The sequence below is a fragment of the Corvus kubaryi genome, unplaced genomic scaffold, assembly GCF_017639235.1.
Source record: "Corvus kubaryi isolate FWS band 111438036 unplaced genomic scaffold, C.kubaryi_AGA036_p1.0 37334, whole genome shotgun sequence".
Lineage (NCBI taxonomy): Eukaryota > Metazoa > Chordata > Aves > Passeriformes > Corvidae > Corvus > Corvus kubaryi.
The window spans coordinates 11714963-11729783 of NW_024581108.1; the positions used below are offsets into that span (position 1 = coordinate 11714963).

Consider the following 14821-nt stretch of genomic DNA (forward strand, 5'->3'; position numbering starts at 1 on the left):
ACGCGGCCGGGCCGCCCTCGGGGGTGCGCGGAGCTCGGCGGAGACCTCGGGGCCGGCGGGCTTTCATGGACAGGAGCTGACCCTGCGGCGGCGCGGCGCTCGGCTTTCCCTCGGATCTCCGCTGCCCGGGCAAATGCATACAAATGCATTTGGGAGCCGAGAGGACAAGGCGAGGATGCATCTCTCCCGCGGCACAAACGTAAGCGGGAGCCGGCGCGGCGAGACGGGGCGCACCGCACCGCCACTCCGCCGCGGGGCCGGGCAGGGGATGGGGATGGGGCTGCGGCTCGGCTCGGCTCCCACCGCGGGCAAGGAACGACGATCCCGGCGGGCAGCGTCCCCAGCCGTACCTTCCGACGGCCAGCCGTAACTCCACGGGGTCCCGGGTGCCCCCGGCGGACCGGCGGGGTTCTGGCTGCCCGGACGGAGACCGCCTGTACCGCTGGCACTTCGGTCTCTCTCCTCCGCACCCCGTGTCGTTCTGGATGTGCCCCGCGCCGTCCAGCGCCCTCGTGTCGTCCTTCCCCCGCCCGAGCCCACACCGGGCAGCCTGGCTCTGGTGTTCCCGGGGAGAACCAGTGCCCCCCGATCCCCTAGGTGGAACGCGGATCGCGGGGAGCAGCGTGCCCAAGTGCCCACAGTAGCCTGGCAGCTCGTGCGCCCCTTTGGTACCTAGCTAGTAACACGCAGCAAAACAACAAACAAAAAAACCTGTAGAATTTACGTTAAGGAGCTAAGGCTACTCTCTTAATAATAGAGATAGCCAGATGAGTTGCTCTATACTCACGTTTTTGCAATTGGCTGAGGTATTTCTAATGCACCCCACCTGTGCTGCAAAGGTAGAGCTCTGCTCCCTACCTGAAAGCAGCCTAGGTAAGATGGCTGTGAATTTATGATAGCTGTAATGGTATTAGAGAGGTTACTAGTATGTGTCACTCTTTGTAAAGTGCTTATTTTGTTCTGGCTGTGTCTTAAGTTTACTGAGCACTCTGAGCGGGACAGAAGACTTTGTTTAGTGTTGTAGTGAGGATTATGCTGCTAAAGTGCACCTAGTGTATAATCTGGGTGTACTTGAATGCTTGTGAGCAGTTAAGGGGCTTGCCTGAAGGTGGCCTTCCCAGGAGATCTGTGTTTAATGGCTGTGTCTTTGGGACTTCTTTAGGAATTGTCTAAATGCAATTTAAAAGAATTGTTTTATTTGAAATCTGTAAAGGGATATTGCTGATGGAGAAACATACATTGCATTACAGGAAAGATCTACAGTAGCAGAGATGCAGTTTACTTAAGTTCAAAATCTGAGAAAGCTTCAGAGCATATATCTATATGCTTCTATAATAATAAATGTTTACCTAATTTACTTACCTAGAGAGGAAACAACCTGGTCACTTGCCTGTATTAGGAAACCAGAACTCCTTGCAAAAGGATCAGGTTTCCTTAGCATATGTCAACCCAAGAAACCCCTTGCAACTTCAACCACCTTTTTGTTGAAATGCCATTAGGTCAGGCCTGTATAGGGATGTCTCTGCAGGTTAAATAAATAAAGGAGTTGCATGACTTCTAAATCTCTCACCCCTTTTATTGACTGAATATTTAGTTTTAAAGTATGAACAGACTTGTGTCACCCTTGTTTCTTGCAAGCATCAAATTGTAGAACGTTTGGAGAACGATCTACAAAATATACAGAGACAAACCCTGTGAAAGAAGAGTGTTTCACATGAGTGGGAATTTAAACTGTATACTTTTGCCTTAATACAGAACAAAAGAGCGTATGCTATCTGGAGAAGAGAACTAGTGTAAGCAATCAGAGATTTACTCATAAAACTGTTGTAATCACATATTTTTCTTTCTTTTTTTTTTTTTCTTTTAGGAATACTAACAGAGTTGACTGTTCTTTTGAGTGTGGTAGTTTCTCATTTTAAGCCAGATGCTGTCCAAAGAATGTCTGGGCCACCAGGCAGGGAATTTCCTCTCTCTGAACCCTAGCCCTGTTGTAGAACTCTTCTTAGGCCACTGCCCCTCTACCTCTCACCTCATCCTGTATCTCTCCCTTTTCCCATTCATTCAAATTGGGAAATCTGGCAAAGAATTCAGGAGCTTCCCCCTTGCTGGCTAATTGCATGGTGCCATCTGTGACCAAAGGGCATGTGACTGTCACACCGAAGAGGCTTTGCAGGCTGCTATGTCCCCACAAACTCTGTTGCTAGTAGGTCTTCTAAAATTGGGACAGCAGCACTGGACCTGCTGGCTAATTTCATTATAGCAGCAAAGAAAGTTATCTTTCTCTTCACATCTTGAAAGATAAAGTTTATAGGAGCTTGAGGTCTTTGGGAGGCCCAGAGCATCTCTGTCCACAGGGTGCTGTGACCTTTCCAAAGCCCTTCTTAGGCTTGATGGAACCAGACTGGGCCGTTCTCCTCAGCAGTCCTCAGACAGATCCAGTGAAGGAATGTATGTGGGGCAGGTGCTGGTGTTTAAACCACCATCCCTGGTGAGTGCAGGGCTGAATGCTCCTGGAGCAGTCATACTGGGAATGAGTTTTCTTGTCTTCTCTAGCAGCCAGCTAGTGGTATTTCTTCCTTTAAACTTGAGATTTAGGAAACTATGCTGGAATGAAGAGGATAATGCTGTGCACAAACCTGAGCTCTGTATGCTGCTGAGTAGTCTTCAGAGGGTAGAATTTTTCATTGTAGCTTGCCATAAATTGCTTTGAAGCTTATCAGTTTTCTCATCCATCCATCACCCCTAATGCAAAAAACCCCCACAGATAGTTGCTGTCCACTCTGTAGGAAGAGGCAAATGGCCACAAGATGGCAAAGATTTTCAGGAAGATAAACTCCATTTTTAGTGGTAGACTAGCTCAATCACATTTGGTAGTGTCTTCCTCCAAAATGATTAAATAGTGGCTCTCAGCTTACACTTGCATGTTAAATAGAGAGGATGAAAAGGTAGGAAAAGGGGAGGAAGTTTAAGAGATACCCTTTGGCTATGCCCTAAAGCCTAGGTGTTGGAACAGCTTCATGTGTGATATTAAATGGGGAAAAAATAGCCAGCATTTGAGTCAGCTGAAGTCTTCCATGCCACATGATTCTGCATTTTTCTACTGGCATGTCCCAACATCTCCAAGAGTTGTGGACTTGGCCAAGACAAGGAGCTAAGTTCCATGCAGCTATGGCAGATGATGGGTCAAGCCAACACACAGTAGGGAGCCTGGTGTGAGAGTGAAGACTGAGAACTGACTGATCTGCAAATATACAGAGTAGTGATCTCAACCAAGAGCGAGGGTTTTCATGAATTAGGTTGCACATGGTTTCATTTACAAAAAACTTTACTTGTGAAAAAAGATCGAAGGAAGTCTCACTTTTCTCACGTGTTAGAGGATCCCCAGTCCTATGGTTGTCTCTGGTCCCTGTTTTTTGTCTTAGCTGATCACTCATCTGTTCTTGAAATTAACTGGAGAGCACTGTGTAAGCCAGACATTTGTCTTTATTTCTCACTAAGTGTTTCTGTATATCCAGTTACATCTGTGTAATTTACAGCTGCGTAATGGGAACATTTTGGAATTTCTTGCTTTCCTACAATGTTTGCTGGGAGGTGACAGAGGCAGATACCTGACATGCACAGCTTTGCACCTGGCTGGTGTAGTAGAAGAGGCTGTTGTAACTATTAGAGGAATCATCTTTGAATTTTGGGGTTCGGCATTCTTTGAGCATCCTTATTTTGTAGGCAGCTAAAATATTTTATGTGATTTTTAATTGCAAATCCATTTTTCACCTTTGAAAGTCAAATAAAGGGTTGTCCTGAGTTTTAGCTGATACAGTGCAATGCATGGACTTTCTTTCTGGTGTAGCTGTCTCCTGTCACTGAGCTTCTCATTCGATCAAAAGATGATGCATTGTGCGATGCAGAAACTTTGAACTTGAATTCTGTTCTTTAGAACTCTGAAAATACTGAAGTGAGTGTCCTGTAGTGGATGTGCTGTTTGGACAACAGTTGGTGTCAGGTCTCTTTTAGGAGTGGCAGAACTACTCCAGTAGACATTTCATGTCTGCAGCCAGAGAAAGATTGAAGGGAGGAACAGCTAGGGACTGTAGTGGTGGTTAATTAAAGAACATGCCCCTACAAGCAGGTTGGGATGTGTAAGGCGTAGTTTCCACCTTTCCCTCCCTCTGATCAGAGCTGAAGCACTGATGCATATTTTGGAATATCCGATAAGTTCTGTGCATTTTCTTCTCAGAGACATGATGTATCTACTGTTTTACAGTGGCAATGATGACTCTCGTGCCTTGCTGTTCCTTAAGTTATTCATTTGTTCTATTTGCCAAAATTTAAGCTCTCACAGTATAGAAGTCCACTTGATAAAACCATGTTATTGTTCTGTGGTTTTCACGCACTTGGATGTTTCTGAAATGTTTGAATTCCAAACCCTTTAAAGAATTAGTAGGACTTTTCACTAAATACTGCTATATATATGCGTGTATGCATATGTACTTATAGATCTGTGAAGGACCTTTCCTTTCTGTTTAAACCATATATTCCTGTATAAAATGGTAGTGTTTTCTTCCTGCCTTTTTTTTTTTTTTTTCCCTGTGAAAATCTGACTAATTAGCTGGCAAGATTAGGTGACATGGAGCTATAGGTGTTCAGTTGCAACTCTGTTACTTTCAAATACTCTTGATTCCGGATACTCAAGTGCTCTCTGACCCAGTCCAGGAAACATTTTCAGTCAGTCTAGAATTTCATATTATGAGAAATCACTGAGGTTGCCTAAATTAATGAGCAAGAGGGTTGAGCTGGGGCTTGAGTGTGCACTGACTAGTTAGTATCAGAACTATATTTCTGATATTTTTGAAATATTTCGTCTTAGAACTGAGTAGTTAGAGGTTACTATAATTGTTACATACATCTGTGCCTGGTTGTCCAACAATAACAGAAAATATATTTTTCATTTATTAAAAGATTCAGTCATTGATAAGAGAGTGATTAGATGTTAATCTGGCTAATAAGATAATTAAGTAAAAAACAGCAGTCTGTTCTTAACTACAGTAAAAATGTACTCTGTATAACATTCAATGCTTCTAAAGCAAATTTTGAGCATATAATCTAGATCAATCTTACATGTGTTTGTTGGAACAACTGAAACATCAGTGTGCTATCAATATTATTTTCATACTAAATCCAAAACACAACACTTCACTAGCTACTAAGAAGAAAATTATCTACCTGGCTGAAACCAGGACAGTGAGCCTATGATAGCTATCAGTATCACACACTTCTACCTGATCATGGAGTTTTAAGCTGAAATGTCATGGGATTTTTTTTACTTTTTTGAGAGCATATCTTGCTTGTAGCATGATAAAGCTTTATAACACAAAAACAAGTTTGACACAAAATTTTCACTTATGGTAAGGTGATGTGATCTATTGAGACGACTGATAGGAGGTCAAAAATATCTAATGATCTCTACAGGAATTAACTTGTCATTTATTTTATGGTTTCTTTACAGTACATTTTTTTTTCTGCCAGGAAGAAATTTACTACATAGCAGAATTTATATTTGAAAGCTGCTGCAAGAAAATATAAAGCAGATGCAGTCATTTTATTAATAAAAGCCAGTGTAAAAGATATGTGCTGCCTATGAGGGTATACACAACCTTGATCTTTGTGTAAAACGCCTTCTCAGTATCAGTGGAAAGTTGTACAATGTGATGGCTTTGATTCAGGACTTGCTGAAGTCAGTGGTATCTTGCCATTTGGGTCTTGAATAAGGTTTCTGATTCCTTGGAGTTCTGAAATTGTAGATGTTTTCTCACATGTTTTTTCTTTCTTTTCCTTTTAGGAAAGCTCTCCTTTTTATTGCAATGTGTGTAGCTGTGGGTGTTGCACAAGTTCCCAAACAAGGTGAGAATGCTTTGTTTATAACAGGATTTCTATAATCTGTTAGTAGATGAAAATAAAAGGCTGTTGTTCCTCATGACCTTAGGTTCAGTTCCTTAATTCATATGAGTTAAAGAAAATACCAGTTACAGCATAATGAGAGCAAAAGTTTAAAGCACCAGTTTGGAAAAGATGACCTTTTGAAAATTGCTCATATTTTCTGTCTATGAAATTGCTTACATATTTAAGCAAGCTCTTCATAAAAAGGAAGCCTTGTACAGTGAAAAGGCTTTAATTGTGTCTTCCCTGCAAGTGGGAGTCCTTGGGGGTGGCAAGCTATAACTGGGTTACCTTTGCACTTAAGGCTGTGCAGGCAAACCACTGTGTATAATAAAGGCTTAGTCTAGGCTGGCATCACTAAAGCAAAATGTGAAATTTGGTATTCATTTGGCTTTGCATTCAGATGCAGATGCTAGTGAGGAAATAGGGTTGTCTTGTTTTTAGTTTCTTTTTTAATCTGCCTGCTGTTACAACAGCACCAGATGTGCAGCTTGCTCTGGAGACTGCTGTGGGAATAAAAGGGTCCCAAAGTGATGGAGGCTAATGTGCCATTTAGTCACTTCTTGTTTGCCATGAGAGTGGCAGCATCAGTTATCCACCCCAGTCCTTTGCTGTACAGGTGAAGCACGAAGTAGGTCATCCTTGGCTGGGTGAGTGTGTTAACTGCAGATACTCATCTGAATACAAACAGATGGGGTGCGTGGTTAAGACAAGACTCATTCCTGATAGTGTTTTGCTAGAGCCCTTTGGGATATCTCAGCAGCCTCCCACCATTCTTCTCACCAATGCATTTTTCCTGCTTGTCATTCCCAGAGATTGGCAAGGCTTGGTTTTTCCTTCAGTCGTGTTTTTTTTGTTTTGCTTCCCCCACAGTTGTGTTTGTAGTTTTGCCTTCCAATGTTGCCCACTGCTTGCCTGGTAAGATGGGTTGTTGATTTTTCACATCCAGCTCAGTGGGGCCCATGTGCTTTTGTGATGATGGGATTTTCCTGGATTTTTATTATCTGAGCCAATTCTCACTGGAGGAGGGGCAGCACTGTTAGATGTGTGTGGCCTGCCCTGTCCCAGGCCTGCAGGGATGGAAAGGGAAGAGGCTTTTTTAGGGAGGCAGTTTGCTGCTTCCTGGTATAGTGGGAGCAGGTGAGGGATGCTGGAGACAGCTGTGTGGTGACAGTTTGAGTGTCTTCATCCCTCCAGCCCCCCCTCCTCCTCTGCAGAGAAATAAACCTTTTCTCTCCCTTCTCACACTTTACCTGAGAGGATACACCTTGTTCGATTTGGTATGCTGCTATAAATCATGTTCAGTGAAATATATGTAAAGATACAGTCTCAGTCTTTAGGAATAGTACTTTGAGTGGGGCTTAAGGACACACAGAATTAATGTGTCTTGCTGGCTTTCCTATGCCAGTCATCTGATCTGGTGTCCGGGAGAGCATTTGTTGCAGCCAGGTACCTTAATGTACCCAGATGCACCATCACCTAGAAAATGGGCAATCTGATAAGTAATTACTCTTGGTTCTGGTGGAGTTGATTGATGAATGGCCCTTGTCTTTTCCCCTACCCACACTGGAAATGAGAAAGGGAGAAATGTATGTATTAAGATTGCTGAAACAGAGAGAGTATCTCAGAGATCCTGCCTTCAGAGTAGCTGTGAGTATGGAAGAACGTGGGAAATGAACAAGAGGGGCTGAATGGAATATGTGTGTGAAACAATCCAATAGTCAAATCCCTTAATCCCTCCCCAATTCCTTTGTGGGGTTATTTTTGTGCCACAAGAGGGTCAGAAGGCTTTTTGCCAAAGCTGGTGTTAGATTTTGCCTTCCCTCATGAAGCAGGAAGGTTGTGAATTTTCAAAGTTCTCCTAGAAAGTGGAAGGAAAGCTTGACACCAAAAACCCCAAAAAAATTTTCCTTCAAGAAGTTGAGTTGTTACAATTTGGGGGACTAATGGCTTGAATAAGCAGTAAGTGAAGACAGATGTTTTGTAGACATGGGTAAACAAAGAAAACTGACGACTGATAGGTAAAGCAAATAGTGGTTGTCATGCTGGGAGGAAGAATGAGAGGGTTGCCTGCTCCCAAAATCCTGTGTGCTGCCAAGAGCTTCTGAAAGCCTTAAAATAAAAATACATGTTGGACCAGAAGTGAAATGACTGGCCAAAAAAGTTTGGAGCAGCCTTTTGGCTTGACAGTGGGTTAACAGGCAGCAAGTCAGCAAGGGATAATTACTTCATACTTACTTTTTTGATGTCATTTTTCACACAACATTTATTTGTGTTTAGCTCTCTCAAGACTTGTCATTGTTTGCAGAAATCTATTTGCAGGATAAAAAATAGGAAATAGTCTTATTCGTCATCATCCTTGCTGATGATTTTTCTTTTTTTAATAACTTTTAAACTATGCTCTCTTTTCAAATCAGAACTGCCAAAAATCTGGCAAATTTGCTTGCAGTTTGAGATTTAGTAGCAATAGGCTACTAAATGTAATTTTTAAGCTGACTCTTTTAAACCAGTTAAGGCTTTTTATTTTATACTTGAATTTATAATACTTTAGATAGATCACATGCATTACTATTTTAAAATAAAAATATGTAATTAAAATATTTTTAAAATACAAGTATTTGCCCAATATTTCAAGTTAGGATGTGATATTTAGACACAACCTTAGGTTGGACGAGCAGCCGTTCTCCTTGTGCAGTCAGCTGGCCCAGCCAGTGCACAGAATTAGCAGAGCAGTGTATTCTGCCTTGGGGATTATTTACATGTGTAAGACTGCATTGCCCAGAGCTCAGGACCTGTGTTTCTTTCCAGCTTCCCTTCACAAGGGCAGTGCAAGCACAGCTTTCTCCTCCAGAGCTACAGGCAGACCAGGCAGGACAGGGTCCTGGGAAAGTGTGATGGTTCATTAGTAGATGTGCTGTGCTTCGGAGCTCTACTATAACCTGACCTCTATTATCAGCCTGACTGATAAAAATACACCCATAGTAAATTAATTGCTCTGAGGCAAAACATCTTGAGAAATTGGCACACACAGGACTTTCTGCAGAACTATTCTTTCTCCATACCTCTGTCTGCACTGGCTACTCGCCAGGATAATCTTGGCCCATCCGTGAATCTCAAACATGACTAGAAACACTACAAGGTGTGTAATTAATTTTCAAGATGTACAGTGCATTCAGGTTGATATTTTGGTTCCAATTTATAAATCACTCTCAAGGAAATCTCAGGCACTTCTCATAATTTACCACTGAAACTAAGCCAACATCTGTCTATTCTTAAAGTTTGCTATGAATACATTCAGTAAACAGAGAAAGGGAAACTGGGAAAGGGGACCTTTTTTTCCACTTAAAGTGCAAACATCCATTTGTTTCAGTGGCTCTTTTCTTTTAATGTAGCAGCAATTTCTTAACTTTTCTTCTTTACTCCAGATTTTTGTTGTGCCATTTAATAGCTTTTTTTACTTAGTATAAGTATGCCCATAGTAAAAGTGCCCTCAGCAAAATACTGTAGCAAGTGCCTGTGTCTGCCCAGCCAGGCTTATTTGATCAGTGCAACTATTGGATATTACTGTGTCCCGCAGCCGTAGGCAGGAGGAGAGAGATCCAGCAGGCAGGAGTTGTGCAGCAAGATTGATTGATTTAATTACTTTACAAACTCTTTTATAGACTTTTTTCTTCATAGTCTAATTGGACAAAGGATCAGCCACGCCTTGGGGTGATAGGCTAAAATCCTAAAACATCCATTGTCAAAATATTTTTCTACTGTGCCATAAACAAGGCTTTGCAAGGTCACAGGTGTTCATAGTTTATAGAACTCTGCTAATATCTTCGTGAGAGAGAAAAGTATCTCACGGGCTTATAAAGAAGCAGGAAAATTTCTTGCTAGCAGCATTTTTGTATCCACAATTGGATACTACAAGTAATTTTTAATATAGGTGTTTCACTGAAGTTGTTCCAGTGAGGGATGGGAACAGATGATATTGTACGCTTCTGTGCAATGCTGTTTGTGAAAACTAGTGTTCAGTTTCCCCTTGTGCAAAAAAATCAGAAAATTTGGGTTAGGGGGACCTTGAACACATCTGGTCCTAACTCCTGCTGAGATCAGGGTCAGTGTTGAAGTTATTTCAGGTTGTTGGGTCCTGTCCAGTTGGTCTTTGAAAATCTCCAAGAATGGAGATTACACAATGTGTCTGTCCCCTGGTCCAGCACTTAACCACTTTTGTGGTGAGAATGCTTTTTCTTTGTACGGAGCTGAAGTTTCTTGTGCTGCAGCTTGTGCCTGTTAGTCCTCAGCTTTTCTCTGTTTTCCCTATGGCCTCAATTCAGATAATGGACAATTTTAATCAGATTCCCCCAAACCTTCCTGTCTCTAGGCCAAGCCAAAAGTTATTCCTTCAGCCTTTTCCCATGTCATATGTTTTAGTTCATAATCTTCTCGTTCCATGTTTCTGTGATGCATTTTGATTCAACATCTGCAATATTTCTGTACCTTTCACAGACACTCTCACAAGCAATTTTACTAATCAATCAATGCCATAAATGCTGTCTTATTTTGAGACCCTACAGAAAGGGTCCTGGGGATGGGTGGTTTAGCTACTACTCAAGCCTTTGTAGTGTTTCAGCTACATCATAAGGGATATAACAGTGTCTTTATATTTATCCTGAAGAAAGGTATCTATGCCCACCAACTCCAATTTAGCCAAATCTGATTTAGGCAGTATGAAATTAATTGGGTAAATCAACCTTCAGCTGTTGATTTACCCAAAGGTGGCTTTGATTTCTTATCCCAGGACAGATATGATTTCAGTTTATCAGGAGGATAGATAATTGTGTTTCTACCCATTAGGTGAAGATATTTAGCCAGGTAAAAGAGGAAGACACTTTAAGGCCCAGACTAAGGAAAGGCTTAAATCCCATAGCTTGCATTGAATGAGAAACTGGAGAATCTAGTGAAAGAACCACTGCCCATTCTGCCCTGTAGGAAGATCTATCCAGACTTCTATATGTCAAAGCCAAACCTATAGAACATAAATCAGTGGGCCAGCTGGCTGCTCTGTCTCTTTAATGTCTGCTGCTGTAGAGTGCACTCTTAATTCAATGTCTTGTCAGGGTAGCTGCAGCCTTGTGCACTTTAGGGGGAGAGATGAGCCGGAAGATGGGAGCACTACCCCTTGGGTCCTGACAGTTCTCCTCTTTCTTTGCTCCTCACTACTTCCACTGCTCCAAATTCACTTCATCCGTGGCTCTAACAAGTAAACTGTGTGGAGGGGAAGGAGGCGATGGCGGTGCACTCAGTTGCATCTCCCCTTGGAAAGATCTTTGTTTTCTTTTAGTCAGGCTAACTTTGGCACAGATACATACAGTATACAAACAATTCCCTTTGTAGCCAGCTTAGTAATGGCACAGGGCCCTGCTTGGTGAGTGGAGAGGTCCCTGTGAAAGCACAGCAATTCTTCCCAGGTACCAGTTGAATTACCCCTGCAACACATAGTAGCTCCTTGACAAGGCTTACCTTTCTATTTTGCTTTGAGCCAGTGACTACCTTTGGGTGCTCTGCTGAGGTGTTACTGTGTTGTGAATAGCTTGTCCCTTCTTATTAACAAAGCAACTGTTCCCTCAAATGCTTTCATTCCAACTTTTCAGATAAAGAGAAAAAGCATAGGTTTTTTGCAGAAGAAAAGACTAAAAAAAAAAAAAAAAAAAGCAATTATCTGCTCAAAGAGTAGACATGATTAGCAAAATAAATAAGGAACTGACCAAAGTGTATTCATTGATCACTGGAAAGCTTGAAGAGAGCAAATGAGGATTTTTCACTTTCATAAGTGAGTTAACCTACAATGGGCATTTTGTGGGCCTTTCTGTGTGTTTGTTTTGCTTGGGGTTTTTTTTAAGATGGAAATTCTGATCTGGCTTTAATTATTTGTTTGGTTTATGTGAAAGATCGGTGCCTTCCACTAGGGATTTGGTGGCCTTACTGTGTGAAGTGTATATGCTCGGGGAGGTACAAATTTGTTAAAATGCTGTATATACATTTGTTTATATGGATCTGAATAAATGAGCTTGTAAATGAAATCAACAGTGTGCCTTTATTTCTTTTTACAGCAATAGATGTTCTTCATCAACTAGGCCTTGTGAAAGATGTTCAAGAGCCATCAGAGACAACGGTGCCCTCAACATCCTCTCCATTACCTCAGGGTGTTCGTCTAACTGCGTCAGGAATTGTACTAAGTAGTGATGCCCATATTGAGTCCCCGGTCACTCAAGTCATACCATCAAATCTGGGGCATCAGTTCACCTTATTGGTTGGGTTGTATTCTTACAGAGTCAGTAATGCTTTTCTTTTCAGTATTAGGAACAAAAGCAGGCTCCAGTTTGGTGTGCAGCTGCTACCGAGAAAGGTAGCGGTGTACTCTGGAGGGAAGCAGCCTGTGTACTTTGATTATTGTGTTCATAATGAACAATGGCATTCATTTGCCATTGGCATTGGAGACAAGACTGTCTCAGTATTTGCTGAGTGTGGAAACAAGTACTACAGCAGTGAAGTACTTTCGGAAGTGGAGACATTTGATTCAGAGGGTGTATTTACCCTGGGAAGGATGAACTCTCACTCTGTCAGCTTTGAAGGAGTTATATGTCAGCTTGATATTATTCCCTCTGCAGAAGCCTCTGCAAACTATTGTAAATATGTGAAACAGCAGTGTCGCCAGGCTGAAACGTATCGATCTCTGCATGGGGCTTCCCTTGTGTCGGATGGGCTGGATGTTTTTTCAAAGATGATCACTGATGAGGAAAACCAGGAAGATATATCAGCTTATAGATGGAAAGAAGTATCAAATGTGCCTGTTACCAATGTTGCTCAGATTCACTTTCTACCAGACCACTTTGAGTTAAGAAATGACTCTGCATGGGAGTTTGCAGAGACCAAACCTCTGGTGCTGGAAGCTTGGCCTCAAACAGAACTCCAGGAGAACGTCAATCTGGCTCTTCAGCAGCAGGAGATGAGCAAAAAAAGAAACATCACTAAAACCCCTGCAGGATCGTATCCAAATAGTTCAGCTAATACCACGGAAGATGCAGGCAGACATACTGAGCCTTCTCTGATCTCCCCTGTAAAACAGAGTAAAACTAAAAGCAAGGGAATGGAAAAAGCAAAACAGCATTTAGATGAACCAAACAAAAAGCAGCAAATCTTCCACACAACCCTGTACAGTTTGCTTGCTGAGCTCCCTCTGGATAATCAACTCCATCCGGGGCGGGAAGGTGCATTTGATGCTGATGAGACTTATCATACAGAAAACAGTTATGAAAATGGTATTGATAATTATGCTTATGACTATGAAGATCTTGGCAAAATGTTTGAAAGGGGAAGTGTCAGAGGTCCAAAGGGGGAAACTGGACCTCCTGTAAGTTCTCTTTATTACTCTTTATACTATATTGCAGCAGCATACATTTAACAGAGGCTTCGAAAGAAACCTCTCCAAGCATGCCAAAGCTGTCACTGCAACTTCTCCCAGTTGTATTGTACAAATGTTTGCCTGCCCTAAATATGTCTCTTTCTTGCACGTAATTTTTGTGTAAGTGTCATATACTTTTACTTACTGGAAGAATATAAAGACATCCAAGATATTCACATTCTGATGAAGTGGTAGGCAACCCAGACTTTAAAATTTGGAATGCAGCTGGATGTTTGTAACTGTTAATTACAGAGACTGCTCACTTAATAAAATTGCAGGCTAAATTAATGCAGTTCACAAATATAGGTGTTAATCCATAAAAAGAACAACCAGGCTGCTTGGAAGACTGACACAGTTTTCTTAGTTGAGCAATGCTGTCAAAATTTTTAGTTGTAGAAAGACACCAGCTGCAGAATCTAGTCTGCAATCATTCATAACCCAAGGTTATGGGGTCAAGAAAACCCACGTATAAAATGGTTTTTGAACAGTCTTAACAAGATTTAGAGATTTTTTTTTTTTTTTCAGTTTACAGGGTAAGTGATTTTGGATGCAATTGCAAAAGCACAGTAGTGTTTTTAATGGAAGCTCATTTATCCTTTCTTATTGTGTGCACAAGGCTCATAAACTTTTTAACACTTAAAAATGTGTCCATATATGTGAAGCTCAGATCAGATCAGAAAGAACATCAGTTCCTGCTTAGCCTGGGAAATATGATAGATTATGCTTCGTGCTTGTGAGAGATTTTGGTTAAAATTTTAAACCATAGCATGAAGTAAATAATTTCACTTGCTTTGTTGTTTGGTTTTGGTTTTGTAAGTGCTCATCTGTGTGCTCATTACTGGAAAGCACTTTGATATGTGTTAAGCAGTTCCTAATATATATTTGAATATGACCATAAATTTATTGTGTCTGCTCTTTCAGCACTGAAATATTTTTTTCTTGTACTAGTTAACAGCAAAGAATCTATTCAAAAGTTCAGTTTTTTCTCTAAACAGGATCCAAGCACAAAGGAATTGTTACACAATTGAAAAATGTGTTAATGAGTAATTCACACTACTCCAGAGGGGCTCTTGCTTAATCTTCTTTGATCGTGAAGTCAGTCTTTTTTTCTCTCTTTGTCCCTTATGATAGCATTTTTGGTAACATATCTCTAAGCATGTAGCTGTCATCAGCATGAGGTTAATTTCCATTTTTGTAGCTTAGGATGTTTAGTAGCTACTAATGGAAGGTTTTAATTTCAACCTGTAGCTTGTTTGTTGTGATTTCAGTCAATTACAGCCAAGAAAGTTAAATCTGTTCTTTATGTGTCACAGAAATGGCTGCTGATCATGTTGTTGGTCGTTTGCATTACTAACAAACACCAAGCAAATGCTCCGGGTTTTTTTTTCTAGACACGGGCACCACACGTACAGTGGCAAAGACAACAGCTAATTTGGA

The 14821-nt window shown here is 41.4% G+C and overlaps 1 protein-coding gene across 3 annotated transcripts in view; it reads left to right on the top strand.

The window, feature by feature from the left end:
- The first annotated feature begins 6 nt into the window (after positions 1-6).
- Positions 7-14821, top strand: part of COL24A1 (collagen type XXIV alpha 1 chain) — a 127389-nt gene continuing 112574 nt past the window's right edge. For all 3 annotated transcript variants that reach the window (XM_042030290.1, XM_042030291.1, XM_042030292.1), the window contains exons 1-3: positions 7-199; positions 5837-5898; positions 12033-13333. In XM_042030290.1, the coding sequence (XP_041886224.1) occupies positions 144-199; positions 5837-5898; positions 12033-13333 (1419 nt within the window). In that variant the 5' untranslated portion in view covers positions 7-143. The remainder of the gene's footprint in view (positions 200-5836; positions 5899-12032; positions 13334-14821) is intronic.